We start from the raw sequence: 27,463 nt of genomic DNA on the forward strand, positions 1-27,463 counted from the left end.
GAGCAAAATGGGATAACAACTGCATTTCATTGTGCAAGCCTGTGTTGAACAATAACAATAAATTAACCTTGAACCCTGAATGAGAAGAAGTACTGTAACAGCTGCTGTGGCTATTTCTTCACCCTGAAGGCTCTTGTGTTTCCAAGATACTTTTTCTGGTTCATCTCTAATGCATGAGGCTCAACCACCTCTATAACCTTGCTGTTAGTGTGTATCTGATATGGCTGTATGTGTGGGGAAAGTCAAGGCAGCTCCACATGTCAAGCCAAGCCTTTTTCACCGGGCTTTCAGCTTGCTGTGTACGACATCAGTAAATGAAAATGTTTCCTCAACATTCAGCTGAGATTAAACGAGATGCGGTGATTTGTAAAAGCACACATTTAAATCAAGTAGCTGCTCTAAAGAATATTAAAGCGGATATGCACCTGTCCAGTGCCGTTATGAGCAGGAGGCAAGCTGTTTTAATGCACCAGACAGATTTAGTTACTGGATATGCATTTATATAGGCTGTTTACTGGCAGTAAGATATCAAGTATATTGCTTGTCTTTTTTTCCGCTCATTATACACAACCTGTTTCATTAAGAGTATGTGACGATAGACTACAATATAAAAGTCACTAACAATACTTAATTTTTTAAAAGTCAATTATGTAACACATCTCTCAAATCACCACAGTTATATGAAACTTAACCAAGAGTGATGAATTAGTCTGTCTAAGGTGCCAAAAAAACACAGAAATGATGTCAATGATAACACAGAGTCTGAACTTTAAACCAACCTCATCATAGCTTTCAATATGTTTTATTGAAAAAAGCAGTTTTCGGCATCATTAAGTTGTGACATTCACACGGTACACGGTCTTGATATTAATCTCATCATACTGGGTACAATAACCAGGTGACCTTTGTTCTATTTAAGCGTGCAGGGATTGACCAGAGCAGCCCATGTGTCTTCATTACTGGCTGATGTCTTGAAAATTAATGATCACGTCCGTGATTATTGGTTCCACAGGAGCATGGACAGTGACTCCCAGACTAAAATTTTGAATGTTTGATTACTTGAATCAGTTCAAATGAGCAAATCTCATGTTGTACGGTAGTGTGAGGTTTTAAAGATTTTAGAAACATCTTTCGTTTTATAAGTTGAAATTCTCATTACATCCTGACAGCATTCAATAAATCAAATGCTCTGACTAAAAAAAAGAAAAAAATACAGTACCCGTCCAATCGTTTCATTCGGCCCGAATTTAATGATTGGACCGGCCACCTGTCTGCCTTGGTTTTCAGGCACCAAGTTATAAATCAGAGCTTTCAGAAAAATCCCAGTCATAATTAAGACTTGGATGTTGACGTAATAAACGCTATGTACAAGTTGACGCTAAAACTATTTAAAGGAACACTGTGTAGCATTTAGGGGATCTATTGGCAGAAATGTAATATAATGTTAAGTATGTTTTCTTTGGTGTATAATCACCTGATATTAAGAATTGTTTTGTTTTCGTTACCTTAGAATGAGCCCTTTCTACATACAGAGCGGGTCCTCTTCACAGAGCCGGCCGCCATGTTTCTACAGTAGCCCAGAACGGACAAACACGGGCTCTAGAAAGGGTCATTCACAATTTCACGTTGGCCACCGTAGTTTTCCTACACGCTTGGCACACAGGAGAAGTTTGAGTTGGTTGCAATCTGCAACCAGTCTCACTTGTCGCGAAGAATGCAAAATAATGCTCCAAACTCGCAAACTGACAAAGGGATTCCTTGACCTCTGACCTCAAGATGTGTGAATGAAAATGTGTTCTATGGGTACCCACGAGTCTCCCCTTTACAGACATGCCCACTTTATGATAATCACATGCAGTTTGGGGCAAGTCATAGTCAAGTCAGCACACTGACACACTGACAGCTGTTGTTGCCTGTTGGGCTGCAGTTATGTCATGATTTGAACATATTTATTATGCTAAATGCAGTACCTTTGAGGGTTTCTGGACAATATTTGTCATTGTTTTATGCTGTTATTTGATTTCCAATAATAAATATATATAATATAATAATATATATATAAATATTAGTCTCAAGTTTAAAGTAGGTCTGAGAGAAAGAAAACTTGTTTTTTGTCCTCAGGTATGTTAAGATACTTTTTCTATAAATAGACAAAACGTATCATCTGTAGGTCTAGACCAGACCAGTGGGATCTGCAACAGGACATTTCACTTACTTTACCCTTCTGTTAAACTGTCACACCAAAACAAATCTCTCCATCACCAACCTCTTTGTAAAACAGCGCATGAGCCCTTGTTTATATGGATCGATCAGGCAACCTCAGGAGGAATGGACAGAAAGTAAATAATATATATAGTTGGCAGAAATAAAGTGAGGAAGAGGAGAAAACAGGAGGAGTGGAAGTTGTTTGGGGAAAAACACAGCCAGTGTTATTGACAGTGTTTTCCTGTGTTGCAGATCCACTACTGGGAGAGGGACAAGCAGAACCAGACTGAGAAGGTCAAGGTGATTTTTGTCCCGGACACCCGTGTGCAGCTCACCAACCTGACCAGCTACACACCTTACCTGGTCACTCTGACTGCCTTCAACACGGCTGGAGACGGCCCGCCCAGTGATCCCCGCGGGGCACGCACCCTGCAGTCTGGTAGGGAGTGGTCACAGTTCGGTTCCCTAAAACCAAATGAACATCATGTTATAGTTTTATTGAATTCCTTTATATTGGTCATCCTCCATGTGTCCCGCAGCTCCCAGCCAGCCCAGCTACCTGTCCTTCTCAGAGGTGACCGGAGGAAGTGTCAATGTGTCCTGGGGCACTCCAATCACTCCTAATGGACAGCTGGAGGGCTACAGGGTCATCTATCAGCCCACTGCTCCTGTACAAGGTATGAACACACATGCTTTATGCTTTCACACAAATACATGATGAGGAGGACTATGACGTTTCTTTTTTATTGTCTGTGTGAGAGCAGGAGTGAGCAAAGTGGTGACAGTGGATGTGAGGGGCAGCTGGCAGAGATGGCTTAAGGTTCGAGACCTGGTCAAAGGAGCGACGTACACGTTCAGTGCTCAGGCTCTCACGGTCAGCTACGGACCGCCCATACAAGCAAACATCAGTGCTCAGCCTGTGCAAGGTAGACATGGCCGTAACTCTGTACATACATTTGCATAAAGCAAGCATATTTTCCCACTCCCATGTTGATAAGAGTATTAAACACTTGACAAATCTCCCTTTAAGGTACATTTTGAACAGATAAAAAAATGTGTGATTAATTGTGATTAATAGCGATTAACTATGGACAATCATACGATTAATTGTGATTAAATATTTTAATCGATTGACAGCCCAACCTGTAACCCATCATGTTCAGTGCATTTAACAAGCCCTTTAGAGCATTTCAGTAAACTTCAACTGTCTAAAAATGCACTTGCAATAAAGTTTTGCGATTAGCTATGGACGATCGTGTGATTAATCGCGATTAATATTTTAATCGGTTGACAGCCCTTATAATATTATATAATATATGATGTCAAAAAGTAATGAAACCTTCAGATGTTTTGCCTTGTCTGACCAACAGCACAAAACCCAAATATGTTCAGTTTACAATGATAGAAAACTCACACTCACTCTACAGGCTCCCCTGGGTCACCGATGGAAATGTCCATCACCAAGACGTCGTCTGAGCTCGCTGTCCACTGGACAGAGGGAGAAACCGGTGCATCGCCTGTCACTGGATACGTTATTGAGGCTCGTCCATCAGGTAAACTCAAAAACAAACGCCACACACGGGTCAACCATTAACTTTTCATCATATGCACCAGTTCTTGTCATTGATTAAAGAGGACAAATTATGCTTTTGTGCTTTTCCCCTTCCCTTTAGTGTGTTATATAGTTTTTTGTGCATGTAAAAGGTCTGCAAAGTTATAAAGTCCACACCAAAGGGAGTTACTCTCCCCCACAGACACACTGCTCCTGAACGGCCTGAAACGCCTTGATTCAAGTCCTGCCTTTTTCTTCCATAACGTGGTGATGTCACCAAGTAACACATTTACATAATACCTGCCTAGCGGCTAGTTTGGCACGGTCTCAAACAAATCTAGTCAGAGCGGAGCTGGAGCTGAGTCTGAAGAGTTTGGTTCGGTTGACCATGCACAACAGAGTGGGTCAGCTGACCAATCAGAGCAGACATGGCTTTTTAGGGGGGCGGGGGGACAGGAGCTCAAACAGAGCGTTTCAGACAGAGGATCAAAAGAGGTGCAGCAGCACAGCCGGGTATGAGAAAAGTAAAGCGTTGCTTGTTTGTTTTTAACTTAAAAGCATGTAAACATGTTTAGTAGAAACCAAAAACTGCACAAAAATACAAGTATGCACCTGAAAATGAGCATTAAAGGTTCAGCTTCTTTAACAGGGAGGTTAAACACTTCACTAAACCAGCTTTCTCCAGATTCATTTAGACCTGCTGTGCAAATCAAGTCAGCAGCAATTTTCTAATAAAGATTACCAGAGGTATAAAACACAGAAAGGGACTGTTTGAACACTCTGCAGGAGAGACAGACTCTGGTATTATTCTACCACTGATAATAATGGTAATACCCCTTTAATCAATTGTAATAACAGTGATCATCATCATCATTTTAAATGTAATTTGGCAATTTATAATTTTCTGTAATCACATTCTGACACTTGAAAGGAAATAATTCTCAAATTAAGCACTTGTCTCTCTTGTCTTTGTCTTCACGTCCATCACCCCCCCACATCCCCTCTCTCTCTCTTTCTCTCTCTCTCTCTCTCTCTGCAGATGAAGGAGTGTGGGATTCCTTCATCAGACTCCTCCCTCCCAGCAGCAGGTCTGTTTCAGTACCACTGGAGCGCCTGAGGTCGGGGATCAGCTATGAGTTCAGAGTCATCGCTGTTAATCGCTATGGTTACGGACAGCCGAGCACACCCTCTGCTGCTCTCGCTGGTAAACACACACACACACACAAACACACTCACACACTAGCAGAGATCCGGCTAATGAACATATCGAGGGTGATCCAGCTTGTGTAATTGGGGTTTTCTGGCCAGTTGGAAACACTGTAGGAAGTTACTGTGATGGTGTGTTTGTGTCTGCTGCCATCTAGAGGCAGAGCTGTGCAACTACAACTGTGCTTATTGTGCAAAGAGAAGACGGCCTGAAAGCATGTCTGCAGGTTTTTGTTTCCCATCTGTGGCATGATAATTAATGAGAAGACTTCAATCCAGACATTTATACATCCTCCATTTCTCTGAACTGCTCTGAAGAAAGTGTGAAAGTGAAAGTGTTCTTTCATTCAATTGTTTGAAGAATCAGCAGGATGAGTTTTATGACAGTACGAAGAGGAAGAGTCAGTCCTGTAAAAATGTAATTGACAGACTATGACAGACTCTGGTCCTTGGGGACAAACCATAACTTCCATTTGAAGCAAAAGAAAAGATATCTCCCTCATATGTATTCCTCCTCATGTCCGTCCCTCTCCGTGTCTGCAGCGCTGTCGGAGCGTCCGTTCTACGAGGAGTGGTGGTTCCTGCTGGTCATGGCTCTGGTGGGACTCATCCTCATTCTGGTCCTGGTCTTCACGCTGCTGCTGCATGGACACAGCAGCAAGTACAAGGCCTGCGGCACAGGTCGGTGTCTCCGATGGTCATTCTCTAATGTAATGCTTCATAAGGTGACAAAGAGGGGGGATGGTTTTTGGCAAAATTTGCATTTTCCTCTCCTGAGTCACACTCACACCACCGATTTATTACAATGTGATCCACTTTTTGTGATTCTGAAAAGCTGAGACATCAAACTTGCCTCCAGCAGTCTTGTTCCTGCAGGACCACTGCCACCTGTAAGGCCTCTATGAGAGAGGAAAACAAGGTCAGCCTTGTTCCATCTCAGGAAATGTTATCTCTCTGAAGCCCCGCTGTCATCTCTGTAGGTTTTTGAATATGGCTTAACATTAATGCTGAAAATAAGCTTTTTAATAAACACAGGTTTTAGAATTAATCCAGGTAATTCTAGCTAATTTAAAAAATGACTACTTAAGCTGCCTTCACATGATAAGACATTTGCTCTTCACTCACCGCGAGTTTGGGCACAGAGCCTTGCAGAGGCAGCAGGTAAAATATGTCACCAAAGAGAGCGCAACCATTCACTGTTTCTAGGCAACGACGACAGTTGAAGCTGTTCTCATTGGTTGCGCTTTGAAAGGTCAGCGGCAACCGAGGTCAGGGTTGAAATAAGTTGAACTAGGGATGCAGCGATCCAACTTTTTCAGTCCCGGTACCGATAGCGATACCTGGGTTTTGGGTATCTGTCGATACCGAGTACCGATCCGATACCAGTGTTTAATTAATAAGCTGTACGCCTCACTGTGTGGAAGTGACTGGGATCATTCTTTTATGTGTAAGGAAACATCAGGCTTCAATTAAACATTGCTTTTTTAACTTTGTAAAACAAAATATGACCAATAAATACGTAGATATAATTTTTTTTAGTTGTTCTTTATTATTAAAATAATAAATCGTGCACCAACAACTTGGTAAAAAATCTTCAAAATTAACAGGAATTACAATACAACCTTTTTAATGCAGCAACAATTTGGTCAAAATGTAAACAGGAATTAAAATTCCAGTATATAATATATATAGTATATAAACATAGTATTTAATTGAATAGATCGGCCCCATTGTCATCGATATCTGATCCGGCTATATGAGTCAGTATCGTGTGCAAAACGGTGGTAACGCTTTCACCTCGCTCAGAAGCCATCCTTACTATAATAATACTACTTTAGGAGCAACAGAAATCAGACGGCAGCTGGTGATACCACGATTTTGCACTCTGCGACTCACGTTACCGCAGTTTCACAAGCGTGTCGGAGAACTACGGTGGCTTTTTAGGTAACGTAAAAACGTGAAAGTCTCTCTCTAGAGCCAGTGTTTGCTTTGTCTGTACTGAGCAACATGGCGGACTCCGTGAAGAGAGCTCCATATGTAGATATGAAAGGCTCATTCTAAGATAACGAAAACACAACGATTCATATTTTCAGGTGATTATACACTAAAGAAAAACGTATTAATATTATATTCCATTTCAGCCGATAGATCCCCCCCAAGTGCTAGTGCACAGTGATTCTTAGTTTCAGGTGATTATACACTAATGAAAACATAGTTATGATATTATATTCTATTTCTGCTAATAGATCCTCCGAAATGATACACACTGTTCCTTTAACTGGAAAGAGACGGCTTAAAGGCTGTAACATGTAAGATCAGACATGCCAGACTTATATTATTCATTCATCAGCAACATAGTGTATTAGGTCTCATAAAATTAGACAAAAACAATTAGCAAACATTAAAAGAAACAGTTCTCATTTCAGGTGTTTTAACTAAAGCCCTATTCAGTTCAGATTCACTCCTCTATTGAGAGATGCCACAGGGAAACAAGATAACCAGTTTTTCATGCTCAGATCTGGACGGCTCTATTATACTTTAGCTCGCACCACCTCCACAGGGTCAGTCAGGGAGCGCAGCAGCCTGGAGCTGCAGGACTCACAGTCTTACTCAGGGATGCTTACTGACATGGATTGAAGGACAAACTCCCTTCTCATTCTGACAAAAAAGCCTGAGTTTGTCTGATGTGTTTCCCAGTTACTCCTCTAAAGCTTCGCTTCTTCATGTTGAGGCTTTTCTTCCTGTTTTCATGTGAGTTTCTTCTCCTCTCGGGCTTCCTGTGATGTTCTCAGTTGTGGGCGCATCACTGCTTTTACAGTCACTTTGTGTGTGTGTGTGTGTGTGTGTGTGTGTGTGTGTGTGTGTGTGTGTGTGTGTGTGTGTGTGTGTGTGGGTGGGGGAGTGTGTGCGTGCATGCCAACATCTGTAATACAAAGTTAGCCCTGACAAGCGTGGGTTACATCGGGACAGCTGTTAATCTGAGTTGCCACGGAAACCTTGGCACAACCTCTGGGCAGTGGAGCGATGAAACAGAGTGATGCTGTAGGAGAAGAGAGAGAGAGAGAGCACAAACACAAACAAGAGTGAAGAATCAGTGGGAGTCAATTCAATTTTATTCATATAGCGCCAAATCATAACAGAAGTTATCTCAGGGCACTGTTCATATAGAGCAGGTCTAAATATCTGTCTGTGTCAGTGGGCAGTGGTTCAAATGACCTTAAATCATATTTCTCCCATTTCAAAACGTGACATTGTTTCCTCTATTGCTCCATTTGTTTTGGTTATTGGTGGATAAATTACGAAGGTATTCTGTGTGGTTATTGCCTGAGTGACAAATTATGCATCCTAGTTTCATTTGCTTCTTATTCTGAGGCCTGAGAGGGAGCTGAATACACGATGAATAAAACAAGAGATTGCACAGAGTACAGAGGAACAATATCACAAAAAGATCTCAGCCGCTGCCCCATACGAGTGACTGAACTGCATTGAATTTTAGTTTTTATCTGAACTAGGAGTGTCGCGATATACTGGTATTGACGATAACCGTGATATTTAAAAATGAAATATTGATATCATGTTAATAATACACACATGATAATATTGTGTAAATAATCCAGCACCCTCACAGACTCACAGATTTTGAGCCGCGTTCCTGCAAAATCCGTGAGGGTTTAGGGCTGTCCCACTGTCACATCGTCATTCCGCGAGGGCTCTCTCGCAGACATTTTGAGCCCTTTATGAACACCCTCCATAAGTCCACATTTCTGCAAACTTTGCCTGAGGGAATTACCCACAATTCATAGCGTTGTGACGTTAAACACAGGGTTACCACGGTTACCAGGGGAAGCCCAGAGGCGTAAAAAAAAAAAGGTAGACAAAGAGGACGGCTCATGGGTGTTCAGCCTGGCATATTTAAATTAACACAGAAACATTAACATTAAGGATTTAAGATGGTACGTAAAAAACACATGAAATCAGAGTAATGCAAGCATTAGATTATGTTACACACCTGGTTTATTCATCAACCATTTATTTTCATTTTGTTTAATCAAGTTTGACAAAAACAAGTAAATAGATTTTTTGACAGACAGATTTTTGTCACGGTGACGACAGTCGAGTCTCTGAGGATTCAGGGCTTAAGGCCTTAGAGGGGACTTTGGGATTAAGCCAGACTCTCTCTCCATCTCCCTCCACTCATATTTTTAGTGTAATTAATTTGGCAAAACATTGTTTTATTGTGAATTCTTTTGGCCACGATAATCGTGTAGTGAAAATCTGATATCGTGACAGTATTAATCTGAACATATTGCATCTACTTCCTTTCATTCTCCTCCAGGGAAGCACGTGTCCACGGCGGAGGAGTCGGTAACGCTGGACAACGGCGGTTTCACTGCTCTGGAGCTCAACAGCCGAACGCTCAACACCAAGAACTCCTTCCTGAAAAAGAACGGGACCAGGTGTGCACTCACTCATTCACACATACACACACAAACGTTCCTGGATTGGTTCAAGTTATTTGATTTTTTTGGATGTTACATTTATTGTTAATGTGCATCCAGGTCTCCTCCCAGGCCGAGTCCAGGTGGTCTTCACTACTCTGACGAGGACATCTGTAACAACTACAACGGAGCGGTGCTCACTGAGAGCACCACACTCACTGAGAAACCCACCGAGGTCTCTGAGTCAGAGGTAGCTCTCTCTATCTGTCTCTCTCGCTCAAATTCAAAGGCTTTGTTCGCCTGATGGGAAAGAAACCTGTGTTACCGGGCGCCCTGGTAGTTGAGTAGTTAAGACACATCCCATGTAATCACGACGTCTACACTGTTGTGCTATCAGATAAAGGCACAAATGGAGGGCAATATGCGGCAGAGAATTTGAACCGAGGATGTTGCAGTATATGGTCAGCGCTCTTACCCCGAGGCCACCAGGCGGCTCCTGATTTGTTTGATTTTATAAAAAATGTAACACAAAAGAAAGAAAGTCGAGCCAGCCTTCCGTTTTCACGCTGCTGTGAGAGCTGATTAAACAATCTTGTCTGAACTGGGAATATGTTCGATAGAAAGTTCTTTGAAAGTAGAAATGGAGTTCTTTGTTCTGTACGTGTGTTGTCAGCCTGTGGTCCCGCTTGTGGAAGAAGAAAAGAAAAGGTGGAAGTGAAAAATAAAGAGAAGCTAGACTAAATGGCTAAAATCCCTGAGCTGTCTCCAACCACTGCCTCCACCGATTCAACATGCTGAATTGGCCAAAGGGCCGCTGACAAGAAGTATACGTGTTATCTCAGTGTCTTCGGTTCAACTCTAGCCTTTCCCCATGTTTGTGCCAACTCTAAAATTCATGATTTGTGTGTGTCTCTCTCTGATAAACTCTAATCTAACTGCTGCTGTGTGTGTGTGTGTGTTTATATGTAGTTGACAGATAGCGACTACGAGGACGAGCAGCCCAAGCACTCCTTCGTCAACCACTACATGAGCGACCCCACCTACTACAACTCCTGGAAGCGGCAGCCCAAAAGCCTTAAACCAGTCGCCACTCCTTTTGGTTACGAGGAGTGCGCCACCGCAGACGCAGAGCCCTACTACCAGACCGTGGTCACACAGCACAGCACGGGCGGCGCGTACACACCCACGGGGCAGCCTGCGCACACACACGTCAACCCCAACACCAACCCGCCTCCGGGGTCACGCACCCCTGTGACGGGATTCTCCTCGTTCGTTTGACTCTAGAGACAAAATCTGCACAAAACGATACACACACACACGTACACAAAATGAAGGAGGTGTGTGTTTTGGACTAGAGGAGACAGAGCCGGTGGCGTCGGGGGAGAGGGGAGGACGAGGTGAGGAGACGTGGGACGGACTGGTGACGACACAGCCCTTCATGCCCCAAAGAACTGAACCCAAACTTCTCACTCCCCTTCTCCCCTCGTTCACAAAGATCCTCACTGTGTCGACGAGTGTGTGTGTGTGTTACTCTCCTTCTCTTTTACGCCTCCGTGTCACTGTGCTCACACACACAGTTACCTGTTCTCACACATTCACCACCAGATATTCATGCCTATTCCAGAGACTCTCCAACGAGAGCTGCGACTACATGAGTCCGTCTGTGTAAATGACGAGGAGAGACTTCGACTGGTGGAATTTCTGCACAACGCTTCTTCTCTGTTTTCTGTATTTACACTAAAGTGCACAAATCCACACGCATGCACTCCCTGATGCGCCATTTCAGTACCTCCCACTGGGAGAGAGGAACTTCAAGGTTGCGGTGAATCATTACAAGACGGCACAGAAGTGAGCAGCTTTTCTTGACAGACTGGTTCATGTACACAAACACGGAGCTGTCAGCTTTAAAATACCACCACACAGAGGAAAAAGAAAAAAATAACAATCGATAATCACAGTTTTTTTAACTTGATAAAGGACGGAGAGCGAGCGTGGGCGGGGGTTGTTCAGATCTTAAGGCATTCTCAGTGAGAGTGTTGTATGGTTTCTGAGAGCGATATGTGATGTTTGGGGTTTGGGTCGGAATATATGAAAACCATGTTTTTGTACCGTCTACTGCCTGTTGTCAGCGCTCCTTATACCACAGCCTCCCAAGCCATAATGCTTGCACTGAGCCGAACCCCAACGCATTTCATCTTTCTTCTGTTAATTTTTTACAAGTTTGAGTGTGACACGTGTGCGTACAAGCATGCCGTGTATAAACGGCTCAGCTTAGAAGCCTGTTCATCCATCTCTGTTGTTCACTGCAAAGCAAAGCGTGCCATCGTGTGTATGTTTGTGTTTTCAAGACGGATTTTGTACAGGGAAACCCTTTTTACTTGTGTGTAGTTCCGGCCATGTTTGTGTCATTCAAAGCAAATAGTGAAACAGCACTGGAGCGAGCTACACTGACTGACGACGAGAGGGAAAAGGAGGAGATCGTTGAACAAGAATCCTAAAAAAATAAGCTGCAGTGAATGAGCGTGGAACAAGATGACAGGATATTTTATTGAGTGTGATTGAACTTTGAGTCTTAAGGCCCCACTATCTGCACCCTGGCCTCAACTCCAGCAGCCAGGCTGGCACACATGTACTTTGTACCGAGTGCAAACTCAAAATCATCTGTAAGTTTTTTGCTCATGTATAATTTAAAGATTTCTTCCCCCTCCCAGCCAGCCAGCCAGCAGCCTCCCTCACTCTGTCACGCTTGTTTTGAGTCCCATTACAGTGTGTGAATAAATGGTCATTGTTTAACAGCGTGTCTTTGTGGTCTGTTTTAGTACTGAGACAGTGAACATGTCTCTTCGGAGCATCCTCTACGTTACATTAACTGAATTAAAGATGTGCCTTAACATTTTGTTACTGCCTCAGTGACCCTGAACTGTCCCCCTGAACTCTCTTAACCAGGCCTGTGTGTGTCTCTTATTAAAGAAGTAGTAAACGGAGGGAAGGACCAGAGCTTTATCAGCTGTTGTCTATTAATTATTATCTATCGGTGTTTCAATGTTCTGCTCAGTGTCTGACTTTTCCCTGAATAAAGTTGAGCATTCGAGGATACTGACGGAAGCAGGTAGATGAATTATTAAACAATTATGTAAGAGATCAATCAGAGGCAAAGTACATTCACTGCAATCGTAACTGCCATATGTTATCAAGTAAAGAGTTGCTTGCCCCACATTTTATTTGTCCAGGTTTTGAGCTATTAATCTCTTAGATTTCTGCCTCCGCTCCAATACAATGGAGGTAAATGTTTTTGGTATGGAGTACAGAACCTGCCAAAATAAAAAAAATAAAAATAAATGACGAGATAAATAAATATGCCATTAGAAGTAACAAAAATAATGTTAAAAATGAATGTAAGTCATTAATTAATTAATGAAATGCGACATAAATCAATATTTTGTGTTTTAATTTGCTTATTTATTTACCTTTTGTATTAATTCCCTTATTTATTTACTTTTCTGTTTAACATCAACTTTTATTTACTTATGTATTTTTTTATGTATTTATTTATTTTTGCATTTATTTTTTATTTATTTATTTTTGCATGTATTGTATTTAGTTTATATTTATTTTTAAATGTATATATTTATTTATGAGTTAAAGCATTTATTTATTTATTTATTTATGCATGATTTCCCCTTTGCATTTCACCCCTTATTTATTTCCCCGAACTTATTTATTTCTGTATTCTTTTCTTTATACATTTATTCACACATTTGTTTTTACATTTATTGCATAATGAAGCAAAAATGCATGAAAAAATGTATACTAAAAACAATGTATACATCAATAAAAATAAATGCAAAAATAGATAAAGAAATTAAAGAAATTATAAAAATAAATACATAACTATATATAAGTGGAAATTAAACAGAAGAGTAAATAAATAAGGGGATTAATACAAAGTTCAATACATAAAAAAGCGAATTAAAACAGAAATATAATTTTATGTAATGCCGAAAGGTAGGCCAACTTTCTTTATTATTTTTTGCATACTTCCGTACAATTTTGACTTTTACTTGTACTGGAGTATATATTTAAATTGTGATTTACTTTTGTAAAATTAATCAATTAATTAATTAATTAAATGTGACATAAATCTATAGTTCTGTTTTAATTTGCTTATTTATTTACCTTTTGTATTATTCCCTTATTTATTTACTATTGTTTAACATCAACTTTTATTTACTTATGTATTTTTTTATGTATTTATTTATTTTTGCATTTATTTATTTATTTTTATTTTTTTGCATGTATTGTATTTATTTTGTATTTATTTTTAAATGTATATATTTATTTATATATGCATGATTTCCCCTTTGCATTTCACCCCTTATTTATTTCCCCAAACATATTTATTTCTGTATTCTTTTCTTTATTCACACATCAATAAAAATAAATGCAAAAATAGATAAATACATTAAAAAAATTATAAAAATAAATACATAACTAAATAAAAGTGGAAATTAAACAGAAGAGTAAATAAATAAGGGGATTAATACAAAGGTCATTACATAAAAAGCTAATTAAAACAGAAATATCATTTGATCAGTGAAGTCCATGTCCACACAGCGGGAGTCTGGTGGTGTGTCTCCGGGCCAGCAGGGCGCGCTGTGGGACGCTCAAACAGACCCCTGGAGGAGCTGCTGTAGTGTCCGGAAAAAGGACTCAGCATGGCGGATATATCTTTTTCTACTTTGCTTTGCTTTTTCACAGTGTTCAAGTATAATACCGTAACATTAATAATCACCTCATTAAACCCGCAGCGCTGCAGAGAGCTGCATCTTCAGACACGAGCGGCTGTTTCCACACAGACACAGCAGCTGTGAGGACGGAGCGGCCGTGAACGTCTCACCGCTGTCTGTCTGTCTGTGTGTCTGTCTGTCTGCAACACGTCGTGACTTGTGACCCAGTTTGGTTTGGTGAGTTTTCGTCTCCTCCTCCTCCATTATTGCTTAATACTCATCTCGGTACATCTTCTTTTTCTTCCGTAGCTTGTGTGCTGTAGCGACACATCACCACGCACACTGTCCGTTAGACGTTGTAGAAGACCGTTAAAACCGTTAAAACCGTTAATGCAGGGGTGTGTGTGTAGCTTGTGGCCACATTGTGATGTTATTGCAGTTTATGGTTGGTAACACAGAGCACCTGCTGTGAAACAATAAACATCTGTAATCTAGACTAGCTCAGGGGCCCCTGACAGGACCCCAACCTCACTGACAGGGCCCCAGTGTCTATATACAGGCTCCACCAGGTAACCTCTCTAACATGAGTACAGTATTTGTTAAAGGTCCCATATTATAAAAAAAAGTTAGATTTTCATGTTTGTTTTTTTATTATAAAGCAGGCTTAAGTGCTATATAAATACTGTGAAAGTATGGAAACACTCAATCCACAGGGAAATACACACAGCCCGTGTTCAGAAACTCTGCATTTGAAACAATCTGTCAGGATTTCTGCCCATTTGTGATGTCACAAATATACAATATTTAGACCCTTTACACAGATTTAAACGTAAACATTCTAAATGTGTCCCAGTTTATTTCCTGGTTGCAGTGTATGTTAATGTCATCAGCTGACAGGATGTACACATGGACCCAAGCTGTTGCCTAGCAACGCAATTCTGTTGAAATTTTGTTGCAATTCCGTCAAAATGCGCTAAAACGGAGCGTTTAAGACAGTGGGTAAATTCAGGCATATTCAGGCTGACAGTATGAGGAAAATAGTTTTTTTTTAACATTACAGCATGTAAACATGTTCTAGTAGAAACACAAAATACAAGTATGAACCTGAAAATGAGTATAATATGGGACCTTTAAGTAGTTTATCTCAGTCAACATTGTGGCTTCATGGCGTCAGGTCCTAATCACACACAAACAATAACCGGACAATAAATAATAATACTGGTTTTATTTCCCTGTCAGGTCAGTGACTGCAGCTGGTTTACATTAAGAAGTTTAATGCAGGTTTGGATAATGTGAATTTATTCCTGCAGCACTCTATTATACCACTTTCACACCAATGACCAGGGTTGGACCAGGGTTAACCTACCCTGGTCCCTTTTGTCAATTCAAACCAAGCCAGTCAACCTTGGTTAAACCCTGGTCAGGACAAATCAGATATGACCTGGGTCACACCCGGGAGCAATGCATACCAATTAGCTCAGGTGTTAGAAACGGGCCGAGGGGTTACACCTCTGGAGGATTATAGAGAGAGGAGATGATAGTAGCATCATCAATTTGAGCAAAAACATAAAATGTCACAGAATGATGCATGTTTTTGGGATACAGTGTAAATATAGTACACACAGCATTTTTAGCTTTATAAAATGTCTAACTTTGTTACATGTATGGAGCTGTAATGTATGCAAAAACATAGACAACATACTGTACAGATTTACAATATCCATTCATCAACATGAACCTTTTTTCCTCTGTCTATCTACAGCACCCATTTATCATATATTAGACTACCATCTAATATGATACTATAGGCTACATTTACGAAAGGATTAGACACTTCTGAAGACTGAAATGTATATCTTAATTATATTTATATACTCTACCATCCCAGCAGAGATTTGCTTCATATAGTAGGGCTATTAAAGTTTTTCCCCTGGACATGTGGCAACTGTTGGATAATGAAAGAGATTGTCCAAACATAATAAAATGAGATTATATTTCATTTAGTTTGCTAATTGCTTGATAATGTAATAAACTGGGACTGGGTTTGTTACTTTATAACAATGTATAATGATATATAATGATGGAACAGGCGACAAATGGATCTTTTAGCAGGTTTATTTTGAAAGATAAAAAGTTTAAAAGGTAATGTTAGAAATAGAAGATGTGCAAACACGCTTTAAAAACAGATGTGCGTACAGCTGGCGGTACCGTGAGGTGGTCGGCTTATTATTAACGTATACGTGTAACGTAACGGTGGATGTCGCTCTCATTTAGAAGCCTTGTTATGTTCGTTTAACGTTGCACTACGTTGTCTCTCACCGTCCCGTCATCTACCGCTTTTTCTTCCTCACTGTGGACGGCCAGGAGCTCCCGCACCTCAATGTCTCGCCACATATCCGTGTTGTTCTCGTCCGTCGTTCGCCTCCGGTGTGTCTGACCACATTCCTGCTGCCGTCGCTCCGTTTGTTTATGAGCCACGGCGACCTGTGATAGCTACGTCACGGACTGTGAGCCCTCATTTGCAACCGAATAGGTTTGTCCCGCCCCATTTGTTAGCGACCCTGGTCCGTGCAATTCACATCAAAATCAACCCTGGTCCGACCCTGCTCTGACCCACCTCTCGTCCTGGGTCGCAAAGGCGAGTTGATCAACGCGGGTTAACCCTTTCATACACACAACCGACCCTGGTTCAACCCTGGTTGAGTCCTCGGTGTGAACGGGCTATTAGACTGCATTAGTTTTAGTTAGGTGTACCTAACAAACTGAACCAAACTCGAAACTGTCTTGTGTTTCCACAGGTTTCCTAGACTGACCTGAGTGGGATGAAACATCAGGAGCCTGAACACAGACCAAAGAGGGTTACATCTTAATACTCTAACTTGAGTCAAAGAAGAAAAACATTAACAATGGGTGAGGTATCCGTTGAAGTAGATGAGGAGGTTACAAAACAGGACTTCTCCCTGGAGCCGCTGCCAGAGCCACTGCTGATAATTCTGTCCCCACCGCCACCTTTCTTGCCCATTCCTGGTAAACCAACAATGTTTTGGCACAAGTGGCTCAAAGCTTTTGAACACTACACTGAGGCGCTCGGTGAAAACGAGCTTGTCGACTCCAGTAAGTGTGTGCTCTTACAGAACTGCCTTGGCCTAGAGGGCCAGCGCATCTTCACAACACTGATCCAGAGTGAAACCACGTACGCAGCGGCCATCTCCGCGCTTACGCTTTACTTCTGCTCCGATCACACCTCTCAGATGTACCGCCTTCAGTTTCACCAGAGGGCTCAGATGCCCGGAGAGTCTGTAGATGTGTTTGTGTTTGCGTTAACAGAACTGCTGAGGCTCTGCAACTATGGAGACCTACAAGACAAACTTATCCTGGATCAGCTGATTGAGAAAACGAACTGCCCGCAACTCAAAGAGAGGCTGATGTTGGAGAAGGAAACTCTGACCTTGGACAAGGCGTTGGTCATCGGTAAAGAGGTTGAATTTGCTTTTAGTGAATCTGAACTGTTTGGTTTTCATGAGGTCAGTGTGGACATCGGAGACTATTTAGACCCTCCTGTTCAAACGAAGCGCAAAAGAGGGCGTCCTCGGCGTGGGGAGGAAAGGCCGAAAAACCAAACAAAACCACACACGACTAAAAGATCATCTAGATACAAAGATAATTACTATTTCAGCAACGATAAGCTATATTATAGTGAAAATGATGATTTGTCTAAGAGTGCTCATGGCGCTAATCAGGCTTGTTTTGAAGCCAGCAATAAAGCAGGTGATGATGTTAACGGAGTCTTGTTATCATCATCACAGAGGATGGAAGAGGAAGGCTGCGACAATGCTAGCGACGGTGTCGAGGACGACGACGAGGATGAAGACTTTTACCCTTCTAATCTAAAAGGCCCCTACTGTCCCATCTGTATTAACAGGCGCTTCAGAGACGCAAACAAGCTCGCCAGACACATGAGGACGCACACGAAGGAGAAACCGTTCAACTGCCCGGTCTGCGCTATGACCTTCAGCCAGTCCTACCACATGACCAGACACATGAGGAACCAGCACGGCGCGGGCCAGTACATCTGCTCCACGTGTGGGAAAAGTTTAGAGAGCTTTGCAGAGCTGCAAAGTCACAAGAGGACGCACGTGTCGCGAGTTCTTTCATGTCCCGACTGTCATGAAAAATTCACTAACAATGATGCATTTTGTAGTCACGTCATGTCACACGGCAAAGACCAGTCCACCCAGATAGAGGGTTCAAAGCAAAGTGACGAGGTGAAAAAACAAGAAATAATCGAATCATGTAATAAGGATAATCATGACAATGATACTGAGAATGATGCAGACTCTGATAATTCTCAGGATAAAGAATCTCAAGTTAATGTTAAGCTGGAAGACACCGATGGAGCTAAATCTCAAGACGGAGGCAGTCAGAAAGATAAAGATGCCTCCAAGACTAAAACAAAAGGCCATTTCTGTCCCATCTGTGTCGACAGGCGCTTCAGAGGGCCAAACAAACTCGCCAGACACATGAGGACGCACACAAAGGAGAAACCGTTCAGCTGTCCGGTCTGCGCTATGACCTTCAGCCAGTCCTACCACATGACCCGACACCTGAGGAAACAGCACGGCTTGGGCCAGTACATCTGCGATAAATGTGGTAAAAGTGTAGGGAGCTGGCTGGAACTGAAAGCACACAAGAGGACTCACGCGGTCGAAGGTCTGACGTGTCTCGCGTGTGATAAACAGTTCAAGGAGAAGGCTGCGCTTGTGAGTCACCTTAAAGTACACAAGAAGGTCCAGGCCAGCCCTCGAAGCCTCGTCTGCGGCGATTGCGGCAAAGTATTCGGTCGAATGTATCATTTGAAAAGGCACATAGTGACCCATCGCAAAGCAACAAACGGAGAGGTTTTCACATGTCCCGACTGTCAGAAACATTTTGCCTTCCCAGAAGACCTCAACAAACACCTGGAGATTCACGTGAAAGAAAACAACGGGACTTGTCCGAAATGTAACGAAACCTTCAGTAGTCCAGAAGAACTGGAGACGCACATGGGGGTTCATGAAAAGTCTTATGCCTGCAACACCTGTGGGAAGAAGTTTAAGGTCGAGTATGCCCTGAAGAAGCACGAGCAAGGCCACCAAGACGAACAGTATTATTGTTCATTGTGCCGCAAACGCTTCGTCAAGCTGTCTCACTACAAGAGGCACATAATGGTCCACGATAGGCGGGAATCAAGATGTCCACACTGTGACAGCGTCTTTCTACAGTTAACAGCTTTGAAGTATCACTTGCGGACTCACACAGATGAAAGACCCTACCAGTGCACCTGTTGTATCGAGACCTTTGAGGAGGAGGAGGATCTAGAGCAACACCGCCTCAAGCACAGGAAATTCAAGCGGGAGAGGCCGTACTCGTGCACGCGTTGTGATGCCGCGTTCTCTGCGCTAATCGAGCTGACGGACCACATGAGCTCACACGACGGAGAGCAGCCGTTGAACTGCCCCGTGTGCGGCAGGACATTCCTGAACAAGAATAAGCTGGAGAAGCACCTGAGCATCCACACGGGGGAGAGACCTCACCTCTGCTCCATCTGCGGCAACGGCTTTCCCTCGGCCGCCAGCCTCAAGCTGCATCTCCACATCCACACCGGAGAGAAGCCCTTCCAGTGTCTGCAGTGCAGCAAGAGCTTCAGGTCGTCCAGCGGGCTGCGGCTGCACAGCAGGCAGCACATGGACGTGCGGCCCAGCTACGAGTGTCCCGAGTGCGGCAGGACTTACGGTCGCATGACGGAGCTGAAGATGCACCAGCGCTATCACACGGGGGATAAACCATACGCGTGCACCTGCTGCAGCAAACGCTTTATTAGCAAAGACAAACTGAACGTTCACATGAGGATACACACAGGGGAGAGGCCGTACTCCTGCCCCCACTGTGGACAGACATTTACACAGACTGGAGACAGAAACAGACACATCAGTAAATACCACTAGATAGGTACTGTTGAAACACAACTTAGGTTGCTGCTTTTGAATGATCATGTCAGTGGTTTTGCATGTTTGTATGGGTTGATAGCAGATTATTGTCACATTATTTGATCAACAATAAGAAACCAAAACATGTTGAAAGCTAACTTAGGCAGATTTAGGCTGCCATGAACACTAAATTGCTAATTGATGATGAGATGTGATGTTTTTTTGTTAAATTAAGGAAGAATAAAGATATTCTCTGTTGTAGAAAAGAATGAAATCCAAAACACCACCACAAAGTAAGGCCTTGAAATTATCAATCAACCAATGTTCAATTAACACCGCACTGACACTGTGTCAACGAAGACTAAACATTACAAGTTTTCCAAGGACTATTTATTGCTAGGGCTGGGGATCATTATACTTTTCACTTATTTTAAAGGAACAGTGTGTAATATTTCGGGGGATCTGTCAGCAGAAATGGCATATAGTATTCATAACTATGTTTTCATTAGTGTATAATCACCTGAATCGTTGTGTTTTCGTTAGCTTAGAATGAGCCCTCCATATCTACATAGAGAGCAGGTTCTCTTCACAAAGTCTGCCATGTTGCTCCACCATGTTTCTACAGTAGCCCAGAACAGACGAACCAAATACTGGCTCTAGAAAGAGCCTTTTGTGTTTTTTTACGTTACCTGAAGGCCACCGTAGTTCGCCGACATTCTTGTGAAACTGCGGTAATGTGAGCCGCAGAGTGCAAAACCGTGGTACCGCCAGCCGCCGTCTGACTTCTGTTGCTCCTAAAGTAGTGTTATTATGGTGAAGATGACCTCTGAGCGAGGTGACTGGCGTTACCCCGGTTTTGCACTCGGTTGCTCACGTTACCGCAGTCTTGGAAAGGGAGGAGTGAGCGGAGGGGTAATGTGCAACCACACCACTAAATGCAACCAAATCCTACACACTGTACCTTTAAGGGATATAAACATGTATTTCTACAAAAGCCTTTGTTTTAACTAGACAAAGTTTGCATCAATGAAATAGTCTAAAATCAAAGTAAAGGGGAGTAAAAATCAGTGCAAGCTTTCGATACCTGGTGCTAAAAACTTTTGGTTGGTACCAAAAAAAGCATTAGGTGGGCTGTGTCTATCTCTCTGGTCACTGTGTAAATTATTTAAGTGTTACTGATTGGAAATTGTCATTCTGTGTGTTTCTCAACCAGCTATTATTTAACGGCTTGTTTTACTGCTTTTTGCAAAAATGACTGATGGAAAGAAAACATTATATTTACATTTGGATCATGGATTGTGTTTTTAAGGGTGGTCTGATATCTAAGACCACACTCTAACAGCAGCCTTCCCAGTGAAGGAAACTACCAAATTCACATTTTCTTGGCTTCATGTTTGCTCGGTTTGATTTTCTGGAAACATAAGATTGTGGGCTAAAACATGCAAAACCACTGAATTCTCTGTGCGGTACACGCCTTTTGTTTTGCCATCCAAACAGTTTGTCGCTGCTGTGCTGTTTTCTGCCAGGTTCATATCTGGACTTTCTTCTATATCACTACATTAGCACTTAATACAGAAGCCCTGCATGAGGGTTTAGTCCTTGTAGCTCATCCCTCTCACCCCTGTGCCTGACATGCCTTCTCCTTACAGCACTTTCTCATTCAAGCACTTACCAACTCTTACCAACAAACACACACTAGTTACCGGCATGCGGATGGTTCTTTGACATCCAGAGCTTCCACAGTTTGCCTTGGCAAAATCTGTGGCTACAAACTGGATATAATCACGGTCACTCAAAGGACACTAAAAGACTTCAGAGATCACGTTTCAATACATTTGTTGTCCTCCCTACCACAATATATGTCGTCATATTATGTTTCGTTTCACTTTTTAAAATATTTTTGTTTAGACTTCTCTGTAACCAAGCATTTTGTATCTGTGTTTAGAGAAAGTGCCATAAAAATAAATCTATTATTCACCCTGCTAGCACATGCAAGGAGGCTTATGAACAATGTTTGTAAAAGGTTAACATGTTGCATGACAATATTCACTGTCAATCAGTGAGAATCAATCAAGTGTAGATGGAATTAGATGAATGAAACTGTCTCCATATAAACACTAAAATCATATCTATTAACTGTTTTATCACTGTTAGTTACTCAAAGCTGTCTGTGGTGAGTGCATTGACACTAGATGGTCCTTTATCGATATGTGTTGTCGCCCGGGGCTGTGGCATGATGAAGCAATCAAATAAGTTGTATTGATATCAGTCTTAAGGTTACATTATTGCCAAAGCTAAATTACATGCTATTGAATACAACAAACATGTACATTTTGATTAAGAGATCAATATGGTTGATTTAAGACCTATAATATGTACACACAGAAAAAACAATAGAACAAAGGATCGGTCTTGCAGGTTTAAATGTTTTGCAGCCATGAGAGCTGTTTAAGTGATGTCTTCTGAAATGTGAGAACATTTTACCCTCATTGAAGAATTTCTGGGCATAAAATTGATCCAAAACTAGAAAAATATTTTTTTTTCAAGAATAATAATCATAAAGAACAAAGCAAAAAATGTATATATATTATAATAAGGTCTGTGACAAGATGATAAATAATCTGATGATGAATGAATCAACAAAGGAGCAGGAACACAGGCAGTAAAAGACATTGAAAACAGGCTGTCCACATGAGGGTGCTGTGGGGACATAAAACTGGTTCACTACTACTGTCCAAAGAACAATACCAGTAGTTAATACTATCAATAATTATTTTGTACCGTCTATATGCAAAACAACAGTGCGAGATGTGTAATGAATATGTAAGATATACAACAATAAATTAACAATATATAAGGAAGAAAACAGCATTAAATGGGTACAAATTGAAGTCAAGAATCATGCAGAAAAAGAAAGAAAAAAGAAAACTGCAGACACAAGTACCATGGTCTAAATAGGAACATGATATGTGAGAATCAAGTTAAAGGTCTCCAACCATGTTTGACGGCAGTGTTTATGTGGTCTATTCTGACTTGAATCAGGGAAATATCTGTAATATGTATTAATAATGTGAGTTAGACATAGACAGTCTATGGTGTCAGGTGTTTTAACCCAAATGAGATACAGGTCTGTGGGACATGTTACATGAAATTTTGGCATGTCACAGTAGGAAAAGTACAGGTGGGAAATAATAGAAATTAGTGATGAATATTATATTCAATGGCATATTTATTTATTTATCAAGTCATTTATTTATTTTTTTATTTTGGCAGGTTCTGTCCTCCATTAACATCCAGTCCGATATAAATGCATAAATACATAAAGATAAATGCAAAAATAAATAAATATATTAATAAATAAAGTGAAAATTAAACAGAAAAGTAAATAAGGGAATTAATAAAAAGGTACATAAATTAAAATTATCAATTTATGTCACATTTTATCTATCATCTATTTAATTCGTTACTGACTACATTTATTTTTAATATTATGTCATTTTTATATTTATATTTAATATTATATTCAATGGCATATTTATTTTTTATTTTTTATTTTGGCATAAACATCCGGTCCAATAGGGGGCGGTACTCACCGTTACGTCACGTAGCTGACGTCACGTACGATGTCGTGTTTACAACCCGAGGAAGAAGAAGAAGGAGGGTAACGTTAGTTAGCTTCAAGTAGCTTCTATCCGTAAAGACGAAGAGTCCGGTCTCTTCCTAGTTTACGTCGTCATATGGATAATGTTTTAAAGCGACATCATGTTGGGTAATGTTATCTGAATCAAGTGCCTCAGTGTCATCTTGAATTAACAAGCTTTCATGTGTCTAAAAGCTAATGCTAATGCTAATGCTAAGCTAAAGCTCGACTGTTAGCTCCCAGGCAACAACAGCTGGTTGACAACGTTACTATTCAGAGAATAGACACACTGTAAGCTGTATTTGGTTAAATACAATGTTTTAAATTAATAGGACAGATAAACACTAGTCCTACATATCAAAATAAAGAAGCTAGCTACGTTAGTTGCTAGGTTACTGTGTTATAGCAGATTCACTGTGAAACCAACACGTGAAAAGAGAAACACCAGAGTATCGCAGCTTTCCTTGTTTAAAATAGGAAGTCTATACCTCAGACTGACTTTCATTGTATTCAATAGTGTACTGGTTAATCTCACAACCTGTTACAGTCACTCCTCATGGCTGCTTTAGGCTTTACTCCTGCCAGTGGACTGGATCTGTTCACTATTGAAATAAGCGAACAGTCCAGCTCTAAAACAAGTAGTGTACTTAATGGGGAAGAGGTCAAGCAGTTCTACGAAAATTTAATTAAAGAAGGTAAAGGGCAAGATGCAATTAGCAAGAGAGATTATGGCAGAGAGCATCAGAATAAACAGAGGAGCAGAGAGTCCAGTAGAAGAGAGAGGAGGAGGAGAGTCAGGGGTCAAACAGATGCTGTGGTACAAAGTGGGATTAGTGGTGAAAGTGGAGGCAACCAAAGAAGAGAGACAAGCATCTCAGAAAGGACCATGGAGCTCCTGGGGCTCAGGTTGCTGCGTTGTGCCCATGGAGGGGACATCTCTGGCGTCAAAGACCTGCTCTCAAAGGGGGTCGATATCAACTTCCAGGTACAATACTTACTGCTCAATGTGTTCATTTTTGGAAATATTTTATTTGTTATAAATCCTGATGGTTTCCTCTCCAGGATACTTACTTCTGGACAGCGGTGATGTGTGCAAGCTGGTCAGGACAAAGAGCTGCGGTGAGGCTGCTGCTGCAACACGGAGCAGCCTGGGTCGGAGTGGTTGATACACAGGGCAGGGATGCCAAAGACCTGGCACTGGAAGGTATAACCATGCAAGTCTTATTAGAAACTCTGTGTTTGTGTGTACAGTGAAGTTTTACTCATCCATGTCTGTTTTTTCCCCCCAGCGGGCCGCAATGACGTATTGGAGGAGTTGGAGAGCTATGGGAGAAGTACACAAAGAGACACACAGTCTGATAGCAGGTTAGCACACTCTCAGTTGTGTACAGTTTAAACCAAATATGAATTAATTTCAAATAGGTACAATTGATGATGACAGTTACTTTACTAGTCCTTTACTAGGGCTGGGCGATATGGCCAAAATCTTCTATCACGATATAGGTCATTTCATATCTCGTTAACGATATTTATCAAGATATAGCATGTTTTCTGGTAATCAAATAAATATATGAAATAACCACATGATAAAGCCTATTTTTTTAATACTCCTGTGTGGTTTAAACCTGCAGTAGGCAGAATGTTTTTGGCATCATTGGGCAAAAAATTCATACTAACCTTTCAGCATATTGTAATTAAGGTGTTCTGAGAGAACTAGACTTCTGCACCTCCTCATGACTCTGTTTTCAGGCTTTAAACAAAATCTGTGAAATCCTGCAGATGCCTTTAGGAGCACCGGAGGACACAGAGGCACATGATTTTTTCAGATTACCTGTCTCATGCACTACTGTCAGGATATAGTGACTGTTTTATAAAAATAACTTTTTAAAATCACATTTGCTCCAATTCTACCCACTGCAGCTTTAAATACTTGACAAATGAAAGTAAAAAAAGAGTATTTTCTCATTTTAAGAACTTGAGTGCAAAATGAACAGAACAGTTTTAAGTGAAATTATAGAGGAAAAAATAAATAAATAGGCCTAGCCTATATCACGATAGAAACAATAGAAAAACGATATATTTTGACGATATATATTGCATATTGCTCAGCCCTATCCTTTACTGAAAGAGAAACATGGACATTTCCGACCTCTGATAAATAGGATACTTCATGAGCTTTCCATTTTCCAAATTTTCAGTTGGAAAATGTGGAATTTCCCCAAACTATCCATCAAAATAATCCGTTAAAAGTTGAGGTGAGAAGTAGGCTATGCAGCAGGAGTTTGGGAGAGTGGTGGTAAACATCATGTAAGTGTTCATTTGTTATATCTGATGTGGCTGCATTGATTTTTTTGTATTATTAGATTAGATGGATTTATTTCGAACACTTCTTATACACAGTCTATTGTTTTAAGATGGACTTTACAATTGTGAACCTGTTCCATTAACATTTCTCCTCTCACTGATGTCTCTTCCTGTTTGTCCCCAGTGCCCCCCAACCTCAGTGGTGCGGTGTGTGTTGTAACGAGTACAGCAGCAGCCTGTCATCACATCTGTCCTCCACTATACATCTGTTCAGTCTGCGGCGTGCTCCACCCACCCCCTACTACTGCCTCCCCCCCTCCAGCAACAGCTACAAGATGATGGTTCGTTGCGGCTGGAAACCGGGGACAGGACTGGGGCCAGAGGGAGAGGGGCCTCACCAGCCAGTGCCAACTGTGCTGAAAAGAGACCAGGAAGGCCTCGGCTATGGACACATGAAAAGAGCAAAAGTTACTCACTTCCAACCCAGAGATCGTGACGCAGTGAAACCACCATCCAAGAAGAAAGAGGAGCGAACAGGAAAAGGACAGAGGAAGGAAGAAAGTAGGAGACAGGAACAGATAGATAAGACCTGGGAAAGAGATTTTCGTGCCTCTTTTTATCTTTGACTCCTGCTCACAGTGACTTTTCTACAAGCCCTCTCTCCCAAACACATCTCAAAACATTAAACAGATCTATTTCAAAGACAAGTTGTACCTGTTTTTTTAACTGTGGAGGTGTTTGTAAAAATTGTGTCTAGAAGGTAACCCACAAATTGCGAAATCTGGCAAAAACTTGTAAAACTCTCGCAAGACTCGCTGCCTGACGACCTTTCCTAACCTGAAATATTCCAGCTCCATGCCTAACCTTAAATATTTGAGGTCAAAGCCTAACCTTAACTATACGCGATCAATGCATAACTTCAACTATTCGAGATCAGTGCCTTAACCTAATCATCTCGTGAGAGTTTCTCAACTCGTGGGTTACCTTCACACAAGACCGTTTGTAATGCTGCTGGGAGGTGTTCACCCACTTTGGCTCTACCTCAAAGCTGATGCTGTGTCCATATATGGAACCAGTAGTGCAATGACCAAATGTGGCATTGACTGATTTAATCTTTATCTTTAATGTGTTTTTTAGTCTGTGTGACCAAATGTGTTGTGATGTTTACTGCTGATCCACTAAGACTGTTTCAAAAGGTGAATGGATTTTATTTACAATTATGAAAAAATACATACACACACCGTGAACCCTGTTTATGGATCATGATCTAGGAAAAGAAACGTTTTAAATGTCAAAGAGGTATTTTGATATGTTTTATATGGTAATACAAATTAAACATTATTGAGACATAACAAACCTTTACTTCTAAGTCCTAATTAAAGGAAAAACAGTTTAGATATTTGAAGTTGTATCTGAGTGACTGC

The 27,463-nt window shown here is 41.3% G+C and overlaps 3 protein-coding genes across 7 annotated transcripts in view; all 3 read left to right on the forward strand.

Moving 5' to 3' along the window:
- Positions 1 to 12,195, forward strand: part of LOC141764413 (protein sidekick-1-like) — a 293,487-nt gene extending 281,292 nt beyond the window's left edge. For 3 of the 4 annotated variants that reach the window (XM_074629650.1, XM_074629647.1, XM_074629651.1), the window contains 9 exons: positions 2,458 to 2,644; positions 2,745 to 2,882; positions 2,970 to 3,131; positions 3,633 to 3,758; positions 4,797 to 4,961; positions 5,507 to 5,644; positions 9,300 to 9,420; positions 9,523 to 9,652; positions 10,372 to 12,195. In XM_074629650.1, the coding sequence (XP_074485751.1) occupies positions 2,458 to 2,644; positions 2,745 to 2,882; positions 2,970 to 3,131; positions 3,633 to 3,758; positions 4,797 to 4,961; positions 5,507 to 5,644; positions 9,300 to 9,420; positions 9,523 to 9,652; positions 10,372 to 10,680 (1,476 nt within the window). In that variant the 3' untranslated portion in view covers positions 10,681 to 12,195. The remainder of the gene's footprint in view (positions 1 to 2,457; positions 2,645 to 2,744; positions 2,883 to 2,969; positions 3,132 to 3,632; positions 3,759 to 4,796; positions 4,962 to 5,506; positions 5,645 to 9,299; positions 9,421 to 9,522; positions 9,653 to 10,371) is intronic. The other variant, XM_074629649.1, reaches the window with a different exon arrangement.
- A 1,890-nt stretch (positions 12,196 to 14,085) lies between these two features.
- On the forward strand, positions 14,086 to 23,333 carry LOC141764417 (uncharacterized). Of its 2 annotated transcripts, XR_012593263.1 has the most exons (3): positions 14,086 to 14,366; positions 16,928 to 22,305; positions 22,531 to 23,333. XR_012593263.1 is itself a non-coding variant. In XM_074629658.1 (2 exons), the coding sequence occupies exon 2, from the start codon at positions 17,036 to 17,038 to the stop codon at positions 20,111 to 20,113; it is 3,078 nt and encodes a 1,025-aa protein (XP_074485759.1). In that variant the 5' UTR covers positions 14,086 to 14,366; positions 16,928 to 17,035; the 3' UTR covers positions 20,114 to 23,333. The 2 variants fall into 2 exon arrangements, 1 of the variants encoding a protein (XP_074485759.1); XM_074629658.1 differs by having other exon boundaries at positions 16,928 to 23,333.
- A 385-nt stretch (positions 23,334 to 23,718) lies between these two features.
- On the forward strand, positions 23,719 to 27,434 carry gpank1 (G patch domain and ankyrin repeats 1). Its single transcript, XM_074629659.1, has 4 exons — positions 23,719 to 24,720; positions 24,798 to 24,939; positions 25,025 to 25,100; positions 26,224 to 27,434. The coding sequence occupies exons 1-4, from the start codon at positions 24,292 to 24,294 to the stop codon at positions 26,663 to 26,665; spliced, it is 1,089 nt and encodes a 362-aa protein (XP_074485760.1). The 5' UTR covers positions 23,719 to 24,291; the 3' UTR covers positions 26,666 to 27,434.
- The last annotated feature ends 29 nt before the right edge of the window (positions 27,435 to 27,463 follow it).

This window comes from Sebastes fasciatus, chromosome 3 (assembly GCF_043250625.1).
Source record: "Sebastes fasciatus isolate fSebFas1 chromosome 3, fSebFas1.pri, whole genome shotgun sequence".
Taxonomy (NCBI): Eukaryota; Metazoa; Chordata; class Actinopteri; order Perciformes; family Sebastidae; genus Sebastes; species Sebastes fasciatus.

Coding starts and splice junctions, on each gene's coding strand:
- LOC141764417 (XM_074629658.1), top strand. CDS start 17,036: ATGGGTGAGGTATCCGTTGAAGTAGATGAGGAGGTTACAAAACAGGAC.
- gpank1 (XM_074629659.1), top strand. CDS start 24,292: ATGGCTGCTTTAGGCTTTACTCCTGCCAGTGGACTGGATCTGTTCACT. Junction 24,940..25,024: donor CAAAGACCTGGCACTGGAAG/GTATAACCATGC, acceptor TTTTCCCCCCAG/CGGGCCGCAATGACGTATTG. Junction 25,101..26,223: donor GACACACAGTCTGATAGCAG/GTTAGCACACTC, acceptor GTTTGTCCCCAG/TGCCCCCCAACCTCAGTGGT.